We start from the raw sequence: 27,915 nt of genomic DNA on the forward strand, positions 1-27,915 counted from the left end.
TAACTTGTTATTATGCTAATCTTTACCCCTGAACTTATTTAGACAAAGGGGTTGAACACTTATTGACTTAAGACATTTCAGCTTAAATTGTTTTCTGAATTTGTAAAAATGTCTAAAAACATAATTGCACTTTGACATTGCGGGGTATTGTGTGCAGGACAGTGACACACAATCTCAATTTAATTAATTTTAAATTCAGGCTGTAACGCAACAAAATCTGAAAAAGGTCAAGGGGTGTGAATACTTTCTGAAGGCACTGTACATGATTAACACATTACATTATTGATCAACACAGAAAATGTGTATTTTTCTACTAGCACTAGCACTAGAAATGACAACAACTACTTTATTAACTGAAAAAGTACTTTCTACAACTGTGATATGTGGTTGTCTCATCCAGCTATCTTAAAACCTATTTGGGATAGGGTGCAGCATTTTCACTTTTGGATGAATAGCGTGCCCAGAGTGAACTGCCTCCTACTCTGTCCCAGATGTGAATATACAGTATGCATATTATTATTAGTATTGGATAGAAACCACTTTGAAGTTTCTAACACTGTTTGAATGATGTCTGTGAGTATAACAGAACTCATATGGCAGGCAAAAACCTGAGAACTAGGAAGTGGGAAATCTGAGGTTTGTAGTTTTTAACTCAGCCCTTTTCTCTCTATTTCTGCTTTTTGTGACTCCTTTATTTGGCTGGAAAAATAGCTGTTTTTCTGTGAGTTGGTGGTGACCTAACATAATCGTTTGTGGTGCTTTCGCTGTAAATCCTGTTTGAAATCAGACACTGTGGCTGGATTAACGAAAAATGTATCTTTAAAATGGTGTACAATACTTGTATGTGTGACAGGTTAAAGGAAATATTCATAGCCTGTTACACATTAAAAAGTATTAGTAAATTCATTGTATGTGAGGATCATAAAACATCTAAGGTTAAAAAGATCATGCATTCAGTATTAGTTGATAGAGATTGAAAACATTTATATTTGTGTTAAAGTTCAAATCCGTCAAGCGTACAAAGGGTACGAATTGTGAGAGTAATGTGTAAACATTATATTGATTACTTTATTTTGTGGTGCCAAAAAGTGTTAATCTGTGATCTACGAAATGCTCTTAATCTATGAGCCTGAGATCGATTGCTCTGGTCTCCACCCATATTCCTGGGGAAATCGCTAGAATCACTCTCATGATTATTTCTCCCCTGTTTTCAGGTACGTTATTGATGATAAAAAAAGAGTAATTTAAATGTAATAACTCGCTAACATGTTAAGAGTGTTTAAAAAGGTGTGTCTTAGTAACATCTTGAGGAAGTTAGAGTTAAGTTTGCAGAGAGTAATATGAGCCCTGCTCGGTTGTAGTGAAGAATAGCATCGTACTGAGAGTAGCTGACATTTTATGTTGATTGTGAATGAACATGTGCGTTGGTAATAAGATATTTTGCTGTGTTATTTGTATAATGGTTTTTCTGTTTTGTAATGTGTTACTTTTGTAAAATTATTGAACTAAAAGTTGAATTGAGAAAACAACACCGTATCACTCTCGTTATTATTTCTCCCCTGTTTTCAGGGGCGTAACATATGCTTGAGGAATTTTAATTATGAGATTTTTGTTCTTTTGAATTTGGCGCCCTGCACTCTCACTGGCTGTTGGGAGGGGGGGGGGATTCCACTAATTGAATGCACTAATGCACTACTTGTAAATCACTCTGAATAAGAGTGTCTGCTATGTGACTAAAATGTTAATGTAATTAAAACCTATTTATTAGGATATAAGAGATGGAGTTGCTCTGTAACTGACTATTCTTCCTTTGTATCTTTTATCAAAGGATTCACCTAAGAGATGCATCAACCAGCCCTGGTCACAGTTGCTGTTTTGCTCTTCTCTCTCACCACTGTCTATGGGGGGGAATGTGCTGGTCTTCCCATTGGATGGAAGCCACTGGGTGAATATGAAAGTCCTCATCGAAGAGCTGCACTCCAGAGGCCATAGCATCACAGTGATTCGTCCAACCACCAACTGGTACATCAAGGCGAAATCCCCTCACTACTAGTGCATTACCATCCCAGTATCTGGTGGTGGAATTGTTGAGGATGTCTTTAGTTTGTTTGTGACCAGAAAATTGCAGATCCAAAGGGAGGGTGGAAGTTTCTGGTCTCGTATGAGTCTGGAGCTTGAGGTGGTGAAGCAGTTCTATGAGTTACACAAGGTTTTGGTTGTAATGATGACTACGATATTCGAAGATGCCGAACTAATGCAATTTCTTCACGATGCAAACTATGACCTGGTTTTGACGGATCCTGCCATTGGTGGGGGCGTGTTTCTGGCTCACCGCATTGGTCTTCCTCTTGTCTTCAATGTCCGATGGACAGTCCTGGGCGAGGTTCACTTTACCATCGCCCCCTCGCCTCTCTCATATGTCCCATTGCCAGGTGCACTGTTGACAGACAAAATGACTTTTCAAGAGAGAGTCATAAATGTTCTGTTTTATCTTTTTACAAGGTTTCAAATTGCATACGCCATAGACCCTAACTACATTACGTTCGTTCATTGTTACTTTGGCCCTGACGTTCACTACATGTCATTGTTCCAGGCAGCAGACATATGGCTCATGAGGAATGACTTTACCTTTGAGTTTCCGCGGCCTACCATGCCAAACGTGGTCTATATGGGCGGTTTCCAGTGCAAGCCCTCGAAGCCGCTTCCCCAGGACATGGAGGACTTTGTCCAGCAGTCCGGGGACCATGGGGTCATCATGATGTCCCTGGGGACCGTGGTGGGACAACTACCTGAGGACATCGCAGCTGCTTTCGCCAAACTGCCTCAGAGGATCGTCTGGAGGCACACTGGGAAGAGGCCCACCTCCGTGGGCAACAACACCTTACTAGTGGATTGGCTCCCCCAGAACGACCTCCTTGGACATCCCAAGACCCGAGCCTTTGTTGCCCACGGCGGAACCAATGGAGTCCAGGAGGCCATCTACCATGGTGTCCCTATTGTTGGCCTCCCGTTGGTCTTCGACCAGCATGATAACCTCAATAGGATGAGGGCTAAGGGAGTGGCTAAGATAGTGGACAATACAGTTGGTTACTTTTGGTAATATATCTTTGCATTCCATTTTTTAAATGTCACCCTCACATTAAGTATTGTACTCCAAATTTGATATTACTGTATGTTGTAAATGTTGTACTACAGCACAAAAAGTCACTTGGGTTGAGAGAGAGAGAAAGAGAGGAGGTCTCCCTGATAGGTGACAAGAGCTGATAAAACTCCTGGATCTGATTACAAATAGTTATTACATTTGTATAACAAGGCCAAAGAGCCGTGTGTATGACGTCCATGTGTGCATGCGGGTTTGTGTGTCCAGAGCATAGCCTCACCTCCCAGGGGATGTGTCCATGTTACCAGCTGTGGTTTAGCAGTATGCTGCTTCTCAATTTCACCTCTTCCTTAAACTCACCTTGAAGTTTAGGAAAGGCAGAGGTAAGTAACGCATAGGTAGACAACGAGTTAAGGGAGTGAGACAAAGAACTGTAGGTAGGCTCATAGGTAGGCTAAAGCTTGTAAAGCCTTCTACGACAATTTTGTTATCTGATTTATAGCAACTGAAATCAAAATAACTTCAATAGAATGCAGGGTTGCTGCATGCAAATCACTTGAGTAAAAATATAAAATAATTAAAATTCATAAATTATTAATACATTATTTAGCTCTATGAACCCGAGGTTGCTACTTCTTTTTTAAAAACCTAAAATGCTCAGTAGACCACATACTGGTCCACATGGTTGGCTATGTGGCCTGCTGAGCAGGCTCAGTTGAAGAAAACCTGCATGTTGTTTCCCTGCAGTACTGTAACTATTTTTCACATGGTCAAATAAAATCTAAGAATGAACACTAAAAACCTCATAGCATTTATACTACTACTACCATGTAGACTCTCCTTCACAGGTAGAAGCTTCCACACTTCACCTGTTGTAACGTTTTCTTTAGGTGAAGTAGAGGCGGACCAAAATGTAGCGTGGTTGTTATTCATTTTACTTTAATAAAGAAACTACACATGAGATAACTAACAAAAACTACAAACGTGAGAAAACCTAAAACAGTCCCATCTGGTGCAAACACAAAGACAGGAACAATCACCCACAAACACACAGTGAAACCCAGGCTACCTAAATATGGTTCCCAATCAGAGACCATGACTAACACCTGCCTCTGATTGAGAACCATATCAGGCCAGACATAAAAATAGACAAACAAGACATCCAACAGAGAATGCCCACTCAGATCACACCCTGACCAACCAAAACATAGAAACATACAAAGCAAACTATGGTCAGGGTGTGACACCGGTCTTCGAGCCATCACTGCTCCACCTTTTCATTTTCCATTTGTTTTGTCTTGTTTTCCTGCACACCTGGTTTACATCGTCATTAATCTAAGTGTATATTATCCTCTGTTCCCCCCATGTCCTTGTGGTATTGTTTGTTGTAAAGTGTATGTGCACTAGACTGGTTTGCGACAGGTTATTTCGACCCGCATTTTGTCGTTCTGGGTACAGTGTGTTTTGCTTTAGTAAAGTACTCCGGTTGTTACCCATTTCTGCTCTCCTGCGCCTGACTTCACTGCAGCCAGTTACACACCTTTTACACAGAATAAGAAGTGTGTGCACAGACAGGCAGTCATTTATATAAAAACACTGAAAACATTGCTAAGGTGTGTTGAAAATAAACCGTATTATCCATGAATTATGGCCCATAATACTTATAGCATCACCTCTGACTGTATTCAAATGACATGGATATCAAACCAAATTTGCAGTAGGCTGCATAGAGTACTTAGGAGAATGACACACATGACCAGCCTTGGACCCACTATCTGGACCAATTCCAATTTTAGTTTTTCAAACAGATTTGTTAATTATTTTATTTCAGTTTACTAAACAGTTTTTTCATGATTAGTTTCCATTTAAGTTTCCTTTTTAGTTCACTATAACAATGTTGAACTAATGACCATTTCCTAATACATAACAGGAATCCAACACATAAAAGCCTTACGCAATTACAGGGGTGTTATTACGCTGCATGTCAGAACTTGTGAACTTTGAACAAGAGAACACAGATTAGTTGTGGCAGCATAAGTTAGGTTACTCCAGCTCAAAGCCACAACCATAGGACTACTTTCACTGTTTGCAAACTGCTGTTCAGGGGGGGTTGGCCAAACATCACTTTGGATTTAAGGCTACTTGCAGACTGTTTTGTTGGGGGGGTAAGTGTGTATGTGAATAAAATCTAGTCTAAAGTAACAGTTAAAGTAGTGGAATATCGGAATAGTTAAACCTGTTGTTGAAACAGTTTCTGATCTCAGTATCTGGTGTTGAAAACATAGCATCATCAGACCTATAACGTTCTCAGATTAATCCATTGGAACTCATATCGATCTATGTTTACAGAGAATTATAGAATACCTATAAACTTATATAGAAGAACTATAAACTTGACTAGATTCAATAGCCTTTACACAACATAAATGTCCAACATCTCAAAAAGCATCCTCCACAAACATTTGTAGTTATACAAATCCATATAAAACTCGGCATCACCATTCAAATTAGATTAACTTCTTTGATTGAATATTTTCATTGAGGTCGAACAAAGCTTTTTGTAAGGTATGTAAATAAAATCATTGTTTTTAAATAGACGTTGTCAGAGTAGCTCCCATCCTATACATATTTTGTGGTGCATCTGGGCTTTGCCAGTGGAAACAAGTGTGTCACGTAACAAGCAAGCTTTACCAGACATAGAGAGAACTTGCACAACTTTAGAAATAATGTGCCTGAAGGCTTGACAATGACTGGGAGAATTGTGACAGCATTGGAAGACTTCATAGCATTACACAGTGCCTCTACGTTTTCAATTGAACATTGACTACTTATTTACAGTAAGTGTAAAGATTTTTATTGTGTACATTTTTTTGTTGTCAAATGGTCTTTCGTTAACTAACACTCACACTGACTCTTTCCCCCTTACTAGCTCTGACTTTGCTGATAGCTACTTTATTGAGGAAAAATGTACTTACTAGGACTGTGATATGTGAAGAAAGAACTCTCCGGGAAAAAGAAAGGTGGAAGTGTATGTTTCATGATTCACTACTCATGGTGTGATTGTGGTAACGTGCAGTAGAGGAACTCAAGTCCATTTGTTCTCCCAATCTGGAATACATCACCATCAAATGCTGACTGCATTACCTTCTGAGATAATTTCTTCGGTCATCGTCACGCCGTGTATATTACCCCCAAGCCGACACTGTGATGGCTCACAAGGAACTACACTGGACTTTGTGCAAACTGTAAACCGCATATCTTGAGGCTGCATTTACTGTAACGACAAGACAGCCTACAGGGAAGAGGTTAAGACCATGGTGGAGTGGTGCCAGACAAATAACACCTTCAATGTCAACAAAACGAAGGAGCTGATCGTGGACTTCAGGAGACAGCAGAGGGAGCACACTCCCATCCACATCAACAGGACCCGTATTGGAGATGGTGAAAAGCTTCATGTTCCTCGGCATGCACATCACTGACAATCTGAAATGGTCCATTCTTACAGACAGTGTGGTGAAGAAGGCGCAACAGCGCCTTTTCAACCTCAGGAGGCTGAAGAAATTCAGCTTGGCCCCTAAGACTATTACAAACTTCTACAGATGCACCATTGAGAGCATCCTGCTGGACTGTATCACAGCCTGGTACAGCAATTTCACCATCCTATACCGCAGAGCTCTCAAGAGGGTGGTGCGGTCAGCCGAACGCATTACTGGGGGCACACTGCTGTGTCATAGGAAGGCCAAGAAGATCATCAAGGACCTCAGCCATGACCTGTTCATCCCGAGACAGTACAGGTGCATTAAAGCCGGGACCAAGAAAATTTCAAACAATTTCTATCTCCAAGCCATCAGACTGTTAAATAGTCACCATTAGCCGGCATCTGCCCAGTACTCTGCCCTGGACCTTAGTCACTGTTAACAGCCAGCTACCACCTGGTACTCTACCCCACACCTTAGAGACTGCTGCGCTATGTACATAGACATTAAACAATGGTCACTTTAATAATGTCTGCATACTATTTTACCCACTTCATATGTATATACTGTACAGCGCCTTCAGAAAGTATTCATACCCCTAACATTTTGTTGTTACAGTCTGAATTCAAAATGTATTAAATATATTTTCTTTCTCACCCATCTACACACAATACCCCATAATGACTAAATGAAAACATGTTTTTATAAATTCTTACACATTTATTTAAAATAAAATAAAGAAATATACTATTTACATAAGTATTCACACCCCTGAGTGTGAATCACCTTTGGCAATGATTACAGCTGTGAGTCTTTCTGGGTAAGTCTCTAAGAGCTTTGCACACCTGGATTGTACAATATTTGCACATTATTATTTTTTCAATTCTTTAAGCTCTTGGTTGTTGATCATTGCTAGACAGCCATTTTCAAGTCCTTCCATGCGAGGCATTGGAAAACCTCCCTGGTCTTCGTGGTTGAATCTGTGTTTGAAATTCACTGCTCGACTAAGGGACCTTACAGATAATTGTGTGTGTGGGGTACAGAGATGACATAATTTTAGTGAGTCTATACATCTTCTGATTTAACTTGTTATTATGCTAATCTTTACCCCTGAACATATTTAGACAAAGGGGTTGAACACTTATTGACTTAAGACATTTCAGCTTAAAATGTTTTCTGAATTTGTAAAAATGTCTAAATACATAATTCCACTTTGACATTACGGGGTATTGTGTGCAGGACAGTGACACAAAATCTCAATTTAATTAATTTTACACCGTTTGAATGATGTCTGTGAGTATAACAGAACTCATATGGCAGGCAAAAACCTGAGAACCAGGAAGTGGGAAATCTGAGGGTGATATTAGTTATATTGCACTTCCAAAGGCTTACACTCGATGTCAACAGTATTTAGAACCTGTTTTGAGGATTCTACTCTGAAGGAGGGGCTCACAAGGGCTATTTGAGTGAGTGGTCCGGCAGAGTGCCACATTCCACTTCATTTGTACAGATAAAGGAACATCAATGAAGTTTTATGTTAAAAACTTCCTAAAGATTGATTCCATCCTTAGTTTGGCATGTTTCTACGGGCTGTAACGGAACTTTTTGAACTTTTCGTCCGACGTTCGGCACGACCTGAATGCGCTTTTGGATTTATTTTTCAAACACCCTAAAAAATGAAGATATTTGGACATCACTGATATACATTATCAAACAAATCAAACATTTATGGTGGAACTGGGATTCCTGGGAGTGCATTCTGATGAAGATAATCAAAGGTAAGTGAATATTTAAAATGCTATTTCTGAGAAATGTTGACTACCCAATATGGGTATCTTTTTGGCTGCTTTGTTGTCTATAGGCTGTACTCGGATTATTGCATGGTTTGCTTTCTGATACAGCGGTTGCAGTAAGGAGAAGTTTATCTAAAGTTCCGTGTATAGTAGTCGCATCTTTATCCATGTTAAATCACTGCACAATCACCGCATGTTTTAGAACTACTGAACGTAACGCGCCAATGTAAACTCAGATTTTTAAAATATAAATATATATCTGATGAAGATCATCAAAGGTTAGTGATTCATTTTATCTCTATTTCTGCTTTTTGTGACTCCTTTATTTGGCTCGGGAAATTGCTGTTTTTCTGTGAGTTGGTGGTGACCTAACATAATCGTTTGTGGTGCTTTCGCTGTAAATCCTGTTTGAAATCAGACACTGTGGCTGGATTAACGAAAAATGTATCTTTAAAATGGTGTAAAATACTTGTATGTGTGACAGGTTAAAGGAAATATTCATAGCCTGTTATACATTAAAAAGTATTAGTAAATTCATTGTATGTGAGGATCTTAAAACATCTCAGGTTAAAAAGATCATGCATTCAGTATTAGTTGATAGAGATTGAAAACATTCATATTTGTGTTAAAGTTCAAATCTGTCAAGCGTACAAAGGGTACGAATTGTGAGAGTAATGTGTGTAACTGACAGGTAGACTTACAGGTTATGTCGTGGTCTTTTGTTTGAATTGTTTACGTGTCCGCTGTGCGGGGGAAATGATAATACAAACGGAACTACGTAGCTAATACTGTTGTAACGGGGATCCTTATTGTAGCAACACACTTTTGGAGGGAAGGCAATCCTGCGCTGCGTTAGCTAAGTTCTCATGTCATCGGGTGTAGTTCATAAAGGTTGAAGAGTGTATGTTAGGATGAAGTGTGAATTCATGCCAGGAATAATAAGTGTGAAGTTTGATTTCCTCCCTTCTGTAATAAGCAGCCAATGAGGTATTTGTTCCTTTATTCATGTGTTAATCTGAACCTGTTATAACGCCGGTTAAACTGTTATGTATGTAAGCACTTCAGAGTTATATCAAGCTAATAAATCACTCGTAAAATAAGGTTGTAAGAGTGTGCTTAACTGTATTTTTCATTTACTTTATAGTTCTCACGGAAGGTGATAATTCTGACTAAAACTACAGAATAAAGCCGCCAGTTAAAATCAAGGAACGGTTGTGCTCGTGGTTACTGAAGGGAGCTACAACGTGTAAACATTATATTGATTACTTTATTTTGTGGTGCCTAAAAGTGTTAATCTGTGATCTACGAAATGCTCTTAATCTATGAGCCTGAGATCGATTGCTCTGGTCTCCACCCACATTCCTGGGGAAATCGCGGTCTTTTCTCATTGAACTAGTATCACTCTCATGATTATTTCTCCCCTGTTTTCAGGTACGTTATTGATGATAAAAAAAATAGTAATTTAAATGTAATAACTCGCTAACATGTTAAGAGTGTTTAAAAAGGTGTGTCTTAGTAACATCTTGAGGAAGTTAGAGTTAAGTTTGCAGAGAGTAATATGAGCCCTGCTCGGTTGTAGTGAAGAATAGCATCGTACTGAGAGTAGCTGACATTTTATGTTGATTGTGAATGAACATGTGCGTTGTTAATAAGCTATGTTGCTGTGTTATTTGTATAATGGTTTTTCTGTTGTTTTGTAATGTTACTTTTGTAAAATTATTGAACTAAAAGTTGAACTGAGAAAACAACACCGTATCACTCTCGTGATCATTTCTCCCCTGTTTTCAGGGGCGTAACATATGCTTGAGGAATTTTAATTATGAGATTTTTGTTGTTTTGAATTTGGCGCCCTGCACTTTCACTGGCTGTTGAGAGGGGGGGGGGTTCCGCTAATTGAATGCACTACTTGTAAATCACTCCGAATAAGAATGTCTGCTATGTGACTAAAATGTTAATGTAATTAAAACCTACAGTGCCTTGCGAAAGTATTCGGCCCCCTTGAACTTTGCGACATTTCAGGCTTCAAACATAAAGATATAAAACTATTCCAACAAGACAATGATCCAAAACAATGTTAACAATGTTAAAATGTTAATGTAATTAAAACCTACAGTGCCTTGCGAAAGTATTCGGCCCCCTTGAACTTTGCGACATTTCAGGCTTCAAACATAAAGATATAAAACTATTCCAACAAGACAAGATCCAAAACAATGATCCAAAACATAAAGCAAAATCTGCAATGGAATGGTTCAAAAATATACATATCCAGGTGTTAGAATGGCCAAGTCAAAGTCCAGACCTGAATCCAATCGAGAATCTGTGGAAAGAACTGAAAACTGCTGTTCACAAATGCTCTCCATCCAACTTCACTGAGCTCGAGCTGTTTTGCAAGGAGGAATGGGAAAAAATTCAGTCTCTCGATGTGCAAAACTGATAGAGACATACCCCAAGCGACTTACAGCTGTAATCGCAGCAAAAGGTGGCGCTACAAAGTATTAACTTAAGGGGGCTGAATAATTTTGCACGCCCAATTTTTCAGTTTTTGATTTGTTAAAAAAGTTTGAAATATCCAATAAATGTCGTTCCACTTCATGATTGTGTCCCACTTGTTGTTGATTCTTCACAAAAAAATACAGTTTTATATCTTTATGTTTGGAGCCTGAAATGTGGCAAAAGGTTGCAAAGTTCAAGGGGGCAGAATACTTTCACAAGGCACTGTATTTATTAGGAAATAAGAGATGGACACATCGTGCACCACTCCCTAGCATTCTTCTCGCCAATGTCCAGTCTCTTGACAACAAGGTTGATGAAATCCGAGCAAGGGTAGCATTACAGAGGGACATCAGAGACTAACGTTCTTTGCCTCACGGAAACATGGCTCACTGGAGAGATGCTATCGGAGGCGGTGCAGCCAGCGGGTTTCTCCATGCATCGCGCCGACAGAAACAAACATCTTTCTGGTAAGAAGAGGGGCAGGTGCGTATGCCTTATGGCTAACGAGACGTGGTGTGATCAAAGAAACATACAGAAACTCAAATCCTTCTGTTCACCTGATTTTAGAATTCCTCACAATCAAATGTCGACTGCATTATCTACCAAGAGAATTCTCTTCGATTATAATCACAGCCGTATATATTCCCCCCCAAGCAAACACATCGATGGCTCTGAATGAACTTTATTTGACTCTTTGCAAACTGGAATCCATACATCCTGAGGCTGCATTCATTGTAGCTGGGGATTTTCACAAGGCTAATCTGAAAACAAGACTCCCTAAATTGTATCAGCATATCAATTGCGCAACCAGGGCCGGAAAAACCTTGGATCATTGTTACTCTGACGCATATAAGGCCCTGCCCCGCCCTCCTTTCGGAAAAGCTGACCACGACTCCATTTTGTTGATTTCTGCCTACAGACAGAAACTAAAACGGGAGGCTCCCACGCTGAGGTCTGTCCAACGCTGGTCCAACCAAGCTGATTCCACACTCCAAGAGTGCTTCCATCACGTGGACTGGGATATGTTTCATATTGCATCAGATAACAACATTGACGAATACGCTGATTCGGTGTGCGAGTTCATTAGAACGTGCGTTGAAGATGTCGTTCCCATAGCAACGATTAAAACATTCCCTAACCAGAAACCGTGGATTGATGGCAGCATCCGCGTGAAACTGAAAGCGCGAACCACTGCTTTTAATCAGGGCAGGGTGACTGGTAACATGACTGAATACAAACAGTGCAGCTATTCTCTCCGCAATGCTATCAAACAAGCTAAGCGTCAGTATAGAGACAAAGTAGAATCTCAATTCAACGGCTCAGACACAAGAGGTATGTGGCAGGGTCTACAGTCAATCACGGACTACAAGAAGAAAACCAGCCCAGTCACGGACCAGGATTTATTGCTCCCAGGCAGACTAAATACATTTTTTGCCCGCTTTGAGGACAATACAGTGCCACTGTGACGGCCTGCAACGAAAACATGCAGACTCTCCTTCACTGCAGCCGAGGTGAGTAAAACATTTAAACGTGTTAACCCTCGCAAGGCTGCAGGCCCAGACGGCATCCCCAGCCACGCCCTCAGAGCATGCGCAGACCAGCTGGCCGGTGTGTTTACGGACATATTCAATCAATCCCTATACCAGTCTGCTGTTCCCACATGCTTCAAGAGGGCCACCATTGTTCCTGTTCCCAAGAAAGCTAAGGTAACTGAGCTTAACGACTACCGCCCCGTAGCACTCACTTCCGTCATCATGAAGTGCTTTGGGAGACTAGTCAAGGACCATATCACCTCCACCCTACCTGACACCCTAGACCCACTCCAATTTGCTTACCGCCCAAATCGGTCCACAGACGATGCAATCTCAAACACACTGCACACTGCCCTAACCCATCTGGACAAGAGGAATACCTATGAGAATGCTGTTCATCGACTACAGCTCGGCATTCAACACCATAGTACCCTCCAAGCTCGTCATCAAGCTCGAGACCCTGGGTCTCGACCCCACCCTGTGCAACTGGGTACTGGACTTCCTGACGGGCCGCCCCCAGGTGGTGAGGTTAGGCAACAACATCTCCACCCCACTGATCCTCAACACTGGGGCCCCACAAGGGTGCGTTCTGAGCCCTCTCCTGTACTCCCTGTTCACCCACGACTGCGTGGCCACGCACGCCTCCAACTCAATCATCAAGTTTGCGGACGACACAACAGTGGTAGGCTTGATTACCAACAATGACGAGACGACCTACAGGGAGGAGGTGAGGGCCCTCGGAGTGTGGTGTCAGGAAAATAACCTCACACTCAACTTCAACAAAACTAAGGAGATGATTGTGGACTTCAGGAAACAGCAGAGGGAACACCCCCCTATCCACATCGATGGAACAGTAGTGGAGAGGGTAGTAAGTTTTAAGTTCCTCGGCATACACATCACAGACAAACTGAATTGGTCCACTCACACAGACGGCATCGTGAAGAAGGCGCAGCAGCGCCTCTTCAACCTCAGGAGGCTGAAGAAATTCGGCTTGTCACCAAAAGCACTCACAGACTTCTACAGATGCACAATCGAGAGCATCCTGGCGGGCTGTATCACCGCCTGGTACGGCAACTGCTCCGCCCACAACCGTAAGACTCTCCAGAGGGTAGTGAGGTCTGCACAACGCATCACCAGGGACAAACTACCTGCCCTCCAGGACACCTACACCACCCGATGTTACAGGAAGGCCATAAAGATCATCAAGGACATCAACCACCCGAGCCACTGCCTGTTCACCCCGCTATCATCCAGAAGACGAGGTCAGTACAAGTGCATCAAAGCTGGGACCGAGAGACTGAAAAACATCTTCTATCTCAAGGCCATCAGACTGTTAAACAGCCACCACTAACATTGAGTGGTTGCTGCCAACACACTGACACTGACTCAACTCCAGCCACTTTAATAATGGGAAATGATGTAAAATATATCACTAGCCACTTTAAACAATGCTACCTAATATAATGTTTACATACCCTACATTATTCATCTCATATGCATACGAATATACTGTACTCTATATCATCTACTGCATCCTTATGTAATACATGTATCACTAGCCACTTTAACTATGCCACTTTGTTTACATACTCTTCTCATATGTATATACTGTACTTCAGGGGTGTCAAAGTCAAATGGACGGAGGGCCAAATAAAAAATTTAGCTACAAGCCGAGGGCCGGACTGTTCGAATGTTCATTGAAATTTTTTTAAATGACGCATATAGTCTAGTGAACCTAATTGAACCTACTGAAAACCTAACAAATATATTCCAATATGATCAGATAAATAAAGCAATATTTTCTTATGGCTCTGTCAGTAATCTTTAATTTTCAACAGACACAAAAGACAAATTTCCTTTATATAAAAATCCCCATAACATGAACATTAAATGAAAGAAACCGGTATTCAAGGCACCATCAGTAGCCTATATTTTCTATTTTAGCAAAAGTGGGCTAAATTTACTTCAAAGAAAAAAACAATAATAGCAATTTTCTATCATCCACTCAACTGAAATATTTTTAAAAATATAATTGGATTGAAATACAATAAAATAAAGTGCAAAAATCTATTAATCAAAAACAACACTTTGTTTAAGGAGAAGTAACATGCAGTGAAAACAAATATTAAACTTTAACTTTTAAACTTGAACTGAGTAAAAACTCTAAATATGTGATTGCACAGTAATGTTCACTTGTTTGAGGTTGAGGGTGATACTTGGTGGTGTCCCATCTTTTCCACAAGTTCATCAATGTTCGGGGTAAGGCTCTGAGCTGAGGAAATCCTCAGAATTGAGTGGAGGTGTTCAGCAGTAAGTCGACTTCTGTGTGATGTTTTGTTCAAGTTCATCAAAGAAAACAGTTGTTCACACAGGTATGTGCTGCCAAACATAGACAACGTTTGAGCAGCCTGGATGCGCAGCTGGGGCATTGTGTCGGGGAGGAAACGGGCGAACTCCGCAGCACCCACTGCCGCATATTTTGCCCTCAGTGCATCATTGCATTGGAGGTCAATCAACTCCATTTGGAGGTTTGGTGGTGAGCTTTCCACGTCAACAGCAAATGGGTTACCGAGCAGTTCCAACCTGCTTTTTTGTGCTTCAAAGTCAGCAAATCGGCGTCGAAAGTCAGCGGCAAGCATACCTATTTTATCAGCCAACTGTGCGCTCGGGAACGCACTGGTAGAGAGCTTCTCTTTCATGGTCTGGCAGCTGGGAAAGTGGCTCAAATTTTCTTTCCGCATCTGCGTCTCCCACAGAGTCAGTTTGGTTTTAAATGCCTTCACTGTACTGTACATATCAGAGATGACACGATCCCGACCCTGCAGCTGCAAGTTCATTGCATTCAGATGACTCGTAATGTCACACAGAAAAGCCATTTCACACAGAAACATTTCGTCTCGGAGTTGTGTTGTGTCTTTCCCTTTGCTGTCCAAGAACAGACAAATCTCCTCACGAAGCTCGAAACATCTTTGAAGCACCTTTCCCTGGCTTAGCCATCGCACCTCTGTGTGATAAGGCAAATCACCATGCTCCGTTTCTAACTCCGTCAGAAATGCCTTGAACTGGCGGTGATTCAAACCTTTGGCTCTGATAAAGTTAACTGTGCGCGTGATGATGCTCATTACATGCTCCATTTTCAAGGCTTTACCGCACAACGCTTCCTGGTGTATGATACAATGATAAGCTGTCAGCTCACCTGTCGCGTTTTCCTCTTGCATCTTTTCCCGTATCTTCGCCACCAGTCCGCTCCTGTGTCCACACATCGCAGGTGCTCCGTCGGTTGTCAAACCCACGAGTTTTTCCCAAGGCAGCTCCATCTCATTTACACATCTTGACACCTCTTCATACAAATCATGCCCCGTAGTTGTGCCATGCATAGGACGTAAAGCCCAAAACTCCTCTGTCACGCTTAGGCTGGAGTCCACTCCGCGGATGAAAATTGACAACTGGGCAATGTCAGAAATGTCGGTGCTCTCATCCACAGCCAAGGAATATGCAATGAAATCTTTTCCCTTTTTCACAAGCTGCTCTTTTAGATTGATGGACAACTGGTCTACTCTCTCGGCAATGGTGTTTCTGCTCAGACTCACATTTAAAAAGAGTTGCCTTTTTCTGGGCAAACTTCGTCACAAACTTTAATCATGCAGTTTTTGATGAAATCCCCTCCGTAAATGGCCGGGCTGATTTAGCGATCTCTTCTGCCAAAATAAAACTGGCCTTGACAGCAGCCTGGCCTTGTGATTTGGCTTTTTTGAACAGAGCCTGTCGAGATTTGAGGCCTCTTTTTAATTCCTCTGCCTTTTGTAGCCTTTGTTCCATGTCCATATTCTTGTTTTTGTCCGCGTGTTTCGTTTCATAATGTCGTCTCAGATTATGCTCTTTCAGTACCGCCACACTTTCTCCACACAGAAGACACACAGGTTTTCCAGCTACCTCCGTGAACAAATACTCCGACTCCCACCTTGTTTGAAACCCCCGGTTCTCAGTGTCCACCTTCCGTTTTGCCATTTTTGATGGGTATCTGAAAGTTAATTTTACTGTGATGCTGACAACTGCTGTGCCAATAAATATTGAAATGAAGCAGCCTACTGCTCGGTGCGTCACCGTTGCATTGTGGGAAATGTAGTATTGGTGCGTGTAAAAGATCTGCGGGCTGCCGGCTTGCTGCGGTCTGCGGGCCGGTTCTAATAATAAATCAAGATCATCCCAGGGGCCGTAAAAAACCTTCTCGCGGGCCGGATGTGGCCCGCGGGCCTTGACTCTGACATATGTGCTGTACTTGATACCATCTACTGTATCTTGCCTATGCTGCTCTGTACCATCACTCATTCATATATCTTTATGTACATGTTCTTTATCCCCTTACACTGTGTATAAGACAGTAGTTTTGGAATTGTTAGTTAGATTACTTGTTGGTTATTACTGCATTGTCGGAACTAGAAGCACAAGCATTTCGCTACACTCGCATTAACATCTGCTAACCATGTGTATGTGACAAATAAAATTGGATTTGATTTGATTTGCTCTGTAACTAACTAGTCTTCCTTTGTGTCTTTTATCAAAGGATTCACCTAAGAGATGCATCAACCAGCCCTGATCACGGTTGTTGTTCTTCTCTTCTCTCTCACCACTGTCTATGGGGGGAACGTGCTGGTCTTCCCATTGGATGGAAGCCACTGGGTGAATATGAAAGTCCTCATCGAAGAGCTGCACTCCAGAGGCCATAGCATCACAGTGATTCGTCCAACCACCAACTGGTACATCAAGGAGAAATCCCCTCACTACTCGTGCATTACCATCCCAGTATCTGGTGGTGGAATTGTTGAGGATGTCTTTAGTTTGTTTGTGACCAGAAAATTGCAGATCCAAAGGGAGGGTGGAAGTTTCTGGTCTCGTATGAGTCTGGAGCTTGAGGTGGCGAAGCAGATCTATGAATTACACAAGGATTTGGTTGTAATGATGACTACGATATTCGAAGATGCCGAACTAATGCAATTGCTTCACGATGCAAACTATGACCTGGTTTTGACGGATCCTGCCATTGGTGGGGGCGTGTTTCTGGCTCACCGCATTGGTCTTCCTCTTGTCTTCAATGTCCGATGGACAGTCCTGGGCGAGGGTCACTTTACCATCGCCCCCTCGCCTCTCTCATATGTCCCATTGCCAGGAGCACTGTTGACAGACAAAATGACTTTTCAAGAGAGAGTCATAAATGTTCTGTTTTATCTTTTTACAAGGTTTCAATTTGCATACGTCATAGACCCTAACTACATTCCGTTCGTTCATCGTTACTTTGGCCCTGACGTTCACTACATGTCATTGTTCCAGGCAGCAGACATATGGCTCATGAGGAATGACTTTACCTTTGAGTTTCCACGGCCCACCATGCCAAACGTGGTCTATATGGGCGGTTTCCAGTGCAAGCCCTCGAAGCCACTTCCCCAGGACATGGAGGACTTTGTCCAGCAGTCCGGGGACCATGGGGTCATCATGATGTCCCTGGGGACCTTGGTGGGACAACTACCTGAGGACATCGCTGAGGACATCGCAGCTGCTTTCGCCAAACTGCCTCAGAGGATCGTCTGGAGGCACACTGGGAAGAGGCCCACCTCCGTGGGCAACAACACCTTACTAGTGGATTGGCTCCCCCAGAACGACCTCCTTGGACATCCCAAGACCCGAGCCTTTGTTGCCCACGGCGGAACCAATGGAGTCCAGGAGGCCATCTACCATGGTGTCCCTATTGTTGGCCTCCCGTTGGTCTTCGACCAGCATGATAACCTCAATAGGATGAGGGCTAAGGGAGTGGCTAAGATTGTGGACATCGCCACCGTAGACAGAGACATCTTCCTGGAGGCAGTGAAGGCTGTTCTCTATGAGCCGAACTACAGGGAGAACATGCAGAGGCTATCCAGGCTGCACAGGGACCAACCCATTAAACCACTGGACCGCGCCATGTTCTGGATTGAGTTTGTCATGAGGAACAAAGGAGCGGCACATCTGAGGACAGAGTCTTATAAGATGTCCTGGTTCACCTACCACTCTGTTGACGTCATAGCCACACTACTGGCCATTGTGTTGCTCATAATGCTGGTTAGCACTTTAGCTGTAAGGTTTTTGTGGAATAAGGTGTTTTGTAGGAGGAAAGTGAAACATGAATGATATTGATGTATTAATGAATATTAATATATTATCAAATTATAATTAATGAAATATTACAAATATTATTTGATGGTATCCTTCCTAACATCAATAAGAATGTCACACTCCTTAATGTGGGTATTTGAAACAATACAGTTGGTTACTTTTGGTAATATATCTTTGCATTCCATTTTTTAAATGTCACCCTCACATTAAGTATTGTACTCCAAATTTGATATTACTGTATGTTGTAAATGTTGTACTACAGCACAAAAAGTCACTTGGGTTGAGAGAGAGAAAGAGAGGAGGTCTCCCTGATAGGTGACAAGAGCTGATAAAACTCCTGGATCTGATTACAAATAGTTATTACATTTGTATAACAAGGCCAAAGAGCCGTGTGTATGACGTCCATGTGTGCATGCGGGTTTGTGTGTCCAGAGCATAGCCTCACCTCCCAGGGGATGTGTCCATGTTACCAGCTGTGGTTTAGCAGTATGCTGCTTCTCAATTTCAGCTCTTCCTTAAACTCACCTTGAAGTTTAGGAAAGGCAGAGGTAAGTAACGCATAGGTAGACAACGAGTTAAGGGAGTGAGACAAAGAACTGTAGGTAGGCTCATAGGTAGGCTAAAGCTTGTAAAGCCTTCTACGACAATTTTGTTATCTGATTTATAGCAACTGAAATCAAAATAACTTCAATAGAATGCAGGGTTGCTGCATGCAAATCACTTGAGTAAAAATATAAAATAATAAAAATCATAAATTATTAATACATTATTTAGCTCTATGAACCCGAGGTCTCTACTTCACTTTTTTTTAAACCTAAAATGCTCAGTAGACCACATACTGGTCCACATGGTTGGCTATGTGGCCTGCTGAGCAGGCTCAGTTCAAGAAAACCTGCATGTTGTTTCCCTGCAGTACTGTAACTATTTTTCACATAGTCAAATAAAATCTAAGAATTAACACTAAAAACCTCATAGCATTTATACTACTACTACAATATAGACTCTCCTTCACAGGTAGAAGCTTCCACACTTTACAGAATGTCACGACTCCGAAATCGGTCCCTCCTTGTTCGGGCGGTGTTCGGCAGTCGACGTCACCGGTCTTCTAGCCATCGCTGCTCCACCTTCTCATTTTTCATTTGTTTTGTCTTGTTTTCCCGCACACCTGGTTTACATCGTCATTAATCTAAGTGTATATTATCCTCTGTTCCCCCCATGTCCTTGTGGTATTGTTTGTTGTAAAGTGTATGTGCACTAGACTGGTTTGCGACAGGTTATTTCGACCCGCATTTTGTCGTTCTGGGTACAGTGTGTTTTGCTTTAGTAAAGTACTCCGGTTGTTACCCATTTCTGCTCTCCTGCGCCTGACTTCACTGCAGCCAGTTACACACCTTTTACACAGAATAAGAAGTGTGTGCACAGACAGGCAGTCATTTATATAAAAACACTGAAAACATTGCTACGGTGTGTTGAAAACAGACCGCAATGTCCATGAATTATGGCCCATAATAGTTATTGTATCACATCTGACTGTATTCAAATGACATGGATATCAAACCAAATTTGCAGTAGGCTGCATAGAGTACTTAGGAGAATGACACACATGACCAGCCTTGGACCCACTCTGGACCAATTTTAGTTTTTCAAACAGATTTGTTAATTATTTTATTTCAGTGTACTAAACAGTTTTTTCATGATTAGTTTCCATTTAAGTTTCCTTTTTAGTTCACTATAACAATGTTGAACTAATGACCATTTCCTAATACATAACAGGAATCCAACACATAAAAGCCTTACGCAATTACAGGGGTGTTATTACGCTGCATGTCAGAATTTGTGAACTTTGAACAAGAGAACACAGATTAATTAGGTTGCTCCAGCTCAAAGCCACAGCCATAGGACAACTTTCACTGTTTGCAAACTGCTGTTCAGGGGAGGGTTGGCCAAACATCACTTTGGATTTAAGGCTACTTGCAGACTGGGATTTTTTGGGCAAGTGTTTATGTGAATAAAATCTTGTTTAAAGTAACAGTTAAAGTAGTGGAATATCGGAATAGTTAAACCTGTTGTTGAAACTTATTCTGATCTCAGTATCTGGTGTTGAAAACATAGCATCATCAGACCTACAACATTCTCAGATTAACCCATTGGAACTCCGGCAGCGTAGCCTAGTGGTTAGAGCGTTGGACTAGTAACCGGAAGGTTGCGAGTTCAAACCCCCGAGCTGACAAGGTACAAATCTGTCGTTCTGCCCCTGAACAGGCAGTTAACCCACTGTTCCCAGGCCGTCATTGAAAATAAGAATATGTTCTTAACTGACTTGCCTGGTAAGTCAGGTAAAAAAAAATATATATATATATATCGATCTATGTTTACAGAGAATTATAGAATACCTATAAACTTATATAGAAGAACTATACACTTGACTAGATTCAATAGCCATAAATGTCTGTCTTCTTTCATTTAATATTTGTACGGTATGTAAATAAAATAATCGTTTTTAAAGAGACGTTGTCAGAGTAGCTCCCATCCTATACATATTTTGTGGTGCATCTGGGCTTTGCCAGTGGAAACAATTGTGTCACGTAACAAGCAAGCTTTACCAGACATAGAGAGAACTTGCACAACTTTAGAAGTAATGTGCCTGAAGGCTTGACAATGACTGGGAGAATTGTGACAGCATTGGAAGACTTCATAGCATTACACAGTGCCTCTACGTTTTCAATTGAAGATTTTTATTGTGTGTATTTTTTTGGTCAAAAATGGTTTTTCGTTAACTTACACTCGCACTGACTCCCCCTTACTTGCTCTGACTTTGCTGATAGCTACTTTATTGAGGAAAAATGTACTTACTAGGACTGTGATATGTGAAGAAAGAACTCTCCGGGAAAAAGAAAGGTGGAAGTGTATGTTTCATGATTCACTACTCATGGTGTGATTGTGGTAAAGTACAGTAGAGGAACTCAAGTCCATTTGTTCTCCCAATCTGGAATACATCACCATCAAATGCTGACTGCATTACCTTCTGAGATAATTTCTTCGGTCATCGTCACGGCCGTGTATATTACCCCCAAGCCGACACTGTGATGGCTCACAAGGAACTACACTGGACTTTGTGCAAACTGTAAACCGCATATCTTGAGGCTGCATTTACTGTAACGACAAGACAGCCTACAGGGAAGAGGTTAAGACCATGGTGGAGTGGTGCCAGACAAATAACACCTCCTTCAATGTCAACAAAACGAAGGAGCTGATCGTGGACTTCAGGAGACAGCAGAGGGAGCACACTCCCATCCACATCAACAGGACCCGTAGTGAAGAGGGTGAAAAGCTACATGTTCCTCGGCATGCACATCACTGACAACCTGAAATGGTCCATTCATACAGACAGTGTGGTGAAGAAGGCGCAACAGTAAATTATCCTAACCTTTCCCCTTATTTTAACTGAACCCATTTCACCTAATCTGCTACGTAAATTATCCTAACCTTTGTCATTAGGTCCCCTAAATGCCAACGCAAATTATCCCTGTAATTCCCACCCACGCACACACAAAGACACAGACAAAGATTTACAAATATATGAGCAAACAGGTGCAGTTCAAACAATAAATATCTTTCTTCCAAAAAAGGAATAAGAAGAACAGCGACTGGCACCAAAACTCAGTTAATTCTGTGCTTTCATATCATGTCAACGATGTACAGTATATTACCACATCACTGTCTGACAAATCTGCAACACAATCCTGGAAACTCCCTGTGAAATATGAAAGTAGTTTGCACAACAACCCTATTGGGGGTGTAAATTGATACATCTGTTGCAGTTGCATCTGTCGGTGTTGTGTGGGAATAGTGCAGGTAGTGTGTCCTCATGGAACCACCATTATGCAGAATAACTCTGGCGAATGCTTTTAAGTAGCCTGTATTCTTTTGTATGAGAGGACTGCCCCCCTGTGGCCAAGTCTGACAAGTAATATTTATGGCTCAGTTCAAGAAAACGTGCATGTTGTTTCCCTGAAGTACTGTAGCTATTTTTCCCATGGTCACATAAAATCTAAGAATTAACACTAAAAACATCATAGCATTTAAACTACTACTACTACTACCACCATGTAGACTCCCCTTCACAGGTAGATGCTTCCACACTTTTCAGAATAAGAAGTGTGTGCACAGACAGGCAGTCATTTATATAAAGACATTGAGAAACATTGCTAAGGTGTGTTGAAAATAAACCGTATTATCCATGAATTATGGCCCATAATACTTATAGTATCACCTCTGACTGTATTCAAATGACATGGATATCAAACCAAATGTGCAGTAGGCTGCATAGAGTACTTAGGAGAATGACACACGACCAGCCTTGGACCCACTATCTGGACCAATTCCAATTTTAGTTTTTCAAACAGATTTGTTAATTATTTTATTTCAGTTTACTAAACAGTTTTTTCATGATTAGTTTCCATTTAAATTTCCTTTTTAGTTCACTATAACAATGTTGAACTAATGACCATTTCCTAATACATAACAGGAATCCAACACATAGAAGCCTTACGCAATTACAGGGGTGTTATTACGCTGCATGTCAGAACTTGTGAACTTTGAACAAGAGAACACAGATTAGTTGTGGCAGCATAAATTAGGTTACTCCAGCTCAAAGCCACAGCCATAGGACTACTTTCACTGTTTGCAAACTGCTGTTCAGGGGGTTTGGCCAAACATCACTTTGGATTTAAGGCTACTTGCAGACTGTTTTTTTTTCGGTAAGTGTTTATGTGAATAAAATCTAGTTTAAAGTAACAGTTAAAGTAGTGGAATATCGGAATAGTTAAACCTGTTGTTCAAACAGTTTCTGATCTCAGTATCTGGTGTTGAAAACATAGCATCATCAGACCTACAACGTTCTCAGATTAACCCATTGGAATTCATATCGATCTATGTTTACAGAGAATTATAGAATACCTATAAACTTATATAGAAGAACTATAAACTTGACTAGATTCAAAAGCCTTTACACAACATAAATGTCTAACATCTCAAGAAGCATCCTCCACAAACATTTGTAGTTATACAAATCCATATAAAACTCGGCATCACCATTCAAATTAGATTAACTTCTTTCATTGAATATTTTCATTGAGGTCTAACAAAGCTTTTTGTAAGGTATGTAAACAAAATAATCGTTTTTATAGAGACGTTGTCAGAGTAGCTTCCATCCTATACATATTTTGTGGTGCATCTGGGCTTTGCCAGTGGAAACAATTGTGTCACGTAACAAGCACTGGACTTTGTGCAAACTGGAAACCGCATATCTTGAGGCCGCATTTAGAGGTTCATGTCTATGTACATAGACATTAAACAATGGTCACTTTAATAATGTCTGCATACTATTTTACCCACTTCATATGAATATACTGTACAGCACCTTCATACCCCTAACGTTTGAATTCAAAATTGATTAACTATATGTTCTTTCTCACCCATCTACACACATTACGCCATAATGACAAAGATAAAACGTGTTTTTAGACATTTTTTGACATTTATTTAAAATAAAATTAAGAAATATACTATTACATAAGTATTCACACCCCTGAGTGTATACATGTTAGAATCACCTTTGGCAACGATTACAGCTGTGAGTCTTTCTGGGTAAGTCTCTAAGAGCTTTGCACACCTGGATTTTACAATATTTGCACATTATTATTTTGTCAATTCTTCAAGCTCTGTCACGTTGGTTGTTGATCATTGCGAGACAGCCATTTTCAAGTCCCTTCCATGCGAGGCATTGGAAAACCTCCCTGGTCTTCGTCGTTGAATCTGTGTTTGAAATTCACTGCTCGTCTAAGGGACCTTACAGATAATTGTGTGTGTGGGGTACAGAGATGACATAGTCACAGATAATTGTGTGTGTGGGGTACAGAGATGACATAGTCACAGATAATTGTGTGTGTGGGGTACAGAGATGACATAGTCACAGATAATTGTGTGTGTGGGGTACAGAGATGACATAGTCACAGATAATTGTGTGTGTGGGGTACAGAGATGAGATAGTCACAGATAATTGTGTGTGTGGGGTACAGAGATGACATAGTCACAGATAATTGTATGTGTGGGGTACAGAGATGACATAGTCACAGATAATTGTGTGTGTGGGGTACAGAGATGAGATAGTCACAGATAATTGTGTGTGTGGGGTACAGAGATGACATAGTCACAGATAATTGTGTGTGTGGGGTACAGAGATGAGATAGTCACAAATAATTGTGTGTGTGGGGTACAGAGATGAGATAGTCACAGATAATTGTGTGTGTGGGGTACAGAGATGAGATAGTCACAGATAATTGTGTGTGTGGGGTACAGAGATGAGATAGTCACAGATAATTGTGTGTGTGGGGTACAGAGATGAGATAGTCACAGATAATTGTGTGTGTGGGGTACAGAGATGAGATAGTCACAGATAATTGTGTGTGTGGGGTACAGAGATGAGATAGTCACAGATAATTGTGTGTGTGGGGTACAGAGATGAGATAGTCACAGATAATTGTGTGTGTGGGGTACAGAGATGAGATAGTCACAGATAATTGTGTGTGTGGGGTACAGAGATGAGATAGTCACACATAATTGTGTGTGTGGGGTACAGAGATGAGATAGTCACAGATAATTGTGTGTGTGGGGTACAGAGATGAGATAGTCACAGATAATTGTGTGTGTGGGGTACAGAGATGAGATAGTCACAGATAATTGTGTGTGTGGGGTACAGAGATGAGATAGTCACAGATAATTGTGTGTGTGGGGTACAGAGATGAGATAGTCACAGATAATTGTGTGTGTGGGGTACAGAGATGACATAGTCACAGATAATTGTGTGTGTGGGGTACAGAGATGAGATAGTCATAACAAAATGATGGTAAACACTTATTGCACACAGAGTGAGTCTATACATCTTCTGATTTAACTTGTTATTATGCTAATCTTTACCCCTGAACTTATTTAGACAAAGTGGTTGAACACTTATTGACTTAAGACATTTCAGCTTAAAATGTTTTCAGAATTTTTAAAAATGTCTAAAAACATAATTGCACTTTGACATTACGGGGTATTGTGTGCAGGACAGTGACACAAAATCTAAATTGAATTCATTTTAAATTCAGGCTGTAACACAACAAATTCTGAAAAAAGTCAAGGGGTGTGAATACTTTCTGAAGGTACTGTACATGATTAACATATGAATAACACAGTAAATTATTGACCAACAGAAAATTTGTATTTTTCTACTAGCACTAGCACTAGAACTGACAACAACTACTTTATTGACTGAAAAAGTAATTTCTACAACTGTGATATGTGGTTGTCTCATCCAGCTATCTTAAGATGAATGCACTAATTGTAAGTCACTCTGGATAAGAGTGTCTGCTTAGTGACTAAAATGTTAATGTAATTAAAAACCTATTTATTAGGATATAAGAGATGGAGTTGCTCTGTAACTAACTATTATTCCTTTTTATCTTTTATCGAAGGATTCACCTAAGAGATGCATCAACCAGCCCTGGTCACAGTTGCTGTTCTGCTCTTCTCTCTTACCACTGTCTATGGGGGGAACGTGCTGGTCTTCCCATTGGATGGAAGCCACTGGGTGAATATGAAAGTCCTCATCGAAGAGCTGCACTCCAGAGGCCATAGCATCACAGTGATTCGTCCAACCACCAACTGGTACATCAAGGAGAAATCCCCTCACTACTCGTGCATTACCATCCCAGTATCTGGTGATGGATTTGTTGAGGAGGTCTTTAGTTTGTTTGTGACCAGACAATTGCAGATCCAAAGGGAGGGCGGAGGTTTCTGGTCTCGTATGAGTCTGGAGCTTGATGTGGCGAAGCAGTTCTATGAATTACACAAGGATTCGGTTGTAATGATGACTACGATATTCGAAGATGCCGAACTAATGCAATTGCTTCGCGATGCAAACTATGACCTGGTTTTGACGGATCCTGCCATTGGTGGGGGCGTGTTTCTGGCTCATCACATTGGTCTTCCTCTTGTCTTCAATGTCCGATGGACAGTTCAGGGCGAGGGTCACTTTGCCATCGCCCCCTCGCCTCTCTCATATGTCCCATTGCCAGGAGCACTGTTGACAGACAAAATGACTTTTCAAGAGAGAGTCATAAATGTTCTGTTTTATCTTTTTACAAGGTTTCAAATTGCATACGCCATAGACCCTAACTACATTCCGTTCGTTCATCGTTACTTTGGCCCTGACGTTCACTACATGTCATTGTTCCAGGCAGCAGACATATGGCTCATGAGGAATGACTTTACCTTTGAGTTTCCACGGCCCACCATGCCAAACGTGGTCTATATGGGCGGTTTCCAGTGCAAGCCCTCGAAGCCGCTTCCTCAGGACATGGAGGACTTTGTCCAGAAGTCTGGGGACCATGGGGTCATCATGATGTCCCTGGGGACCTTGGTGGGACAACTTCCTGAGGACATCGCTGAGGACATCGCAGCTGCGTTCGCCAAACTGCCTCAGAGGATCGTCTGGAGGCACACTGGGAAGAGGCCCACCTCCGTGGGCAACAACACCTTACTAGTGGATTGGCTCCCCCAGAACGACCTCCTTGGACACCCCAAGACCCGAGCCTTTGTTGCCCACGGCGGAACCAATGGAGTCCAGGAGGCCATCTACCATGGTGTCCCTATTGTCGGCCTCCCGTTGGTCTTCGACCAGCATGATAACCTCAATAGGATGAGGGCTAAGGGAGTGGCTAAAATAGTGGACATCGCCACCGTAGACAGCGACATCTTCCTGGAGGCAGTGATGGCTGTTCTCTATGAGCCGACCTACAGGGAGAACATGCAGAGGCTATCCAGGCTGCACAGGGACCAGCCCATTAAACCACTGGACCGCGCCATGTTCTGGATTGAGTTTGTCATGAGGAACAAAGGAGCGGCACATCTGAGGACAGAGTCCTATAAGATGTCCTGGTTCACCTACCACTCTGTTGACGTCGTAGCAACGCTACTGGCCATTGTGTTGCTCATAATATTGGTTAGCAATTTAGCTGTAAGGTTTTTGTGGCGTAAGGTGTCTTGTAGGAGGAAAGTGAAACATGAATGATATGTATTAATGAATATTAATATGTTATCAAATCATCATTGATAAAATATTCTAAATATGTTTTGATGGTATTCTTCCTACCAACAATAAGAAGGTCAAACTCCCTAATGTGGGTATTTGAAACAATACAGTAGGTTACTTTTGGCAATATATCTTTGCATTCCATTTTTTAAATGTCACCCTCATATTAAGTATTGGTTGAGAGAAAGAGAGAGAGAGAGAGAGAGAGAGAGAGAGAGAGAGAGAGAGAGAGAGAGAG

General features: G+C 41.4%; 2 protein-coding genes and 1 pseudogene across 6 annotated transcripts; all 3 read left to right on the plus strand.

Annotated features, from left to right (window-relative positions):
* The first annotated feature begins 799 nt into the window (after window positions 1–799).
* LOC124034464 lies at window positions 800–3,678 on the plus strand (annotated as a pseudogene).
* A 1,451-nt stretch (window positions 3,679–5,129) lies between these two features.
* Window positions 5,130–19,888, plus strand: LOC124034462 (UDP-glucuronosyltransferase 2A2-like). Of its 4 annotated transcripts, none has more exons than XM_046347695.1 (2): window positions 5,130–5,265; window positions 16,959–19,888. In XM_046347695.1, exon 2 carries the CDS (start codon window positions 16,973–16,975, stop codon window positions 18,554–18,556), a length of 1,584 nt encoding a protein of 527 aa, XP_046203651.1. In that variant the 5' UTR covers window positions 5,130–5,265; window positions 16,959–16,972; the 3' UTR covers window positions 18,557–19,888. The 4 variants fall into 4 exon arrangements, with proteins under 4 accessions (XP_046203651.1, XP_046203653.1, XP_046203654.1 ...); XM_046347697.1 differs by lacking the exon at window positions 5,130–5,265 and adding an exon at window positions 5,278–5,937; XM_046347698.1 differs by lacking the exon at window positions 5,130–5,265 and adding an exon at window positions 9,295–9,356.
* Window positions 5,176–27,716, plus strand: LOC124034461 (UDP-glucuronosyltransferase 2A2-like). 2 transcript variants are annotated; one of them, XM_046347694.1, is made up of 2 exons: window positions 5,176–5,265; window positions 26,059–27,716. In XM_046347694.1, the coding sequence occupies exon 2, from the start codon at window positions 26,073–26,075 to the stop codon at window positions 27,654–27,656; it is 1,584 nt and encodes a 527-aa protein (XP_046203650.1). In that variant the 5' UTR covers window positions 5,176–5,265; window positions 26,059–26,072; the 3' UTR covers window positions 27,657–27,716. The 2 variants fall into 2 exon arrangements, with proteins under 2 accessions (XP_046203650.1, XP_046203649.1); XM_046347693.1 differs by lacking the exon at window positions 5,176–5,265 and adding an exon at window positions 23,143–23,301.
* The last annotated feature ends 199 nt before the right edge of the window (window positions 27,717–27,915 follow it).

The sequence above is a fragment of the Oncorhynchus gorbuscha genome, linkage group LG04 (genome assembly GCF_021184085.1).
Source record: "Oncorhynchus gorbuscha isolate QuinsamMale2020 ecotype Even-year linkage group LG04, OgorEven_v1.0, whole genome shotgun sequence".
NCBI classification, from domain to species: Eukaryota; Metazoa; Chordata; class Actinopteri; order Salmoniformes; family Salmonidae; genus Oncorhynchus; species Oncorhynchus gorbuscha.

What these genes read in the sequence shown, in the direction of transcription:
- LOC124034462 (XM_046347695.1), top strand. Translation starts at nt 16,973, where the DNA reads ATGCATCAACCAGCCCTGATCACGGTTGTTGTTCTTCTCTTCTCTCTC.
- LOC124034461 (XM_046347694.1), top strand. Translation starts at nt 26,073, where the DNA reads ATGCATCAACCAGCCCTGGTCACAGTTGCTGTTCTGCTCTTCTCTCTT.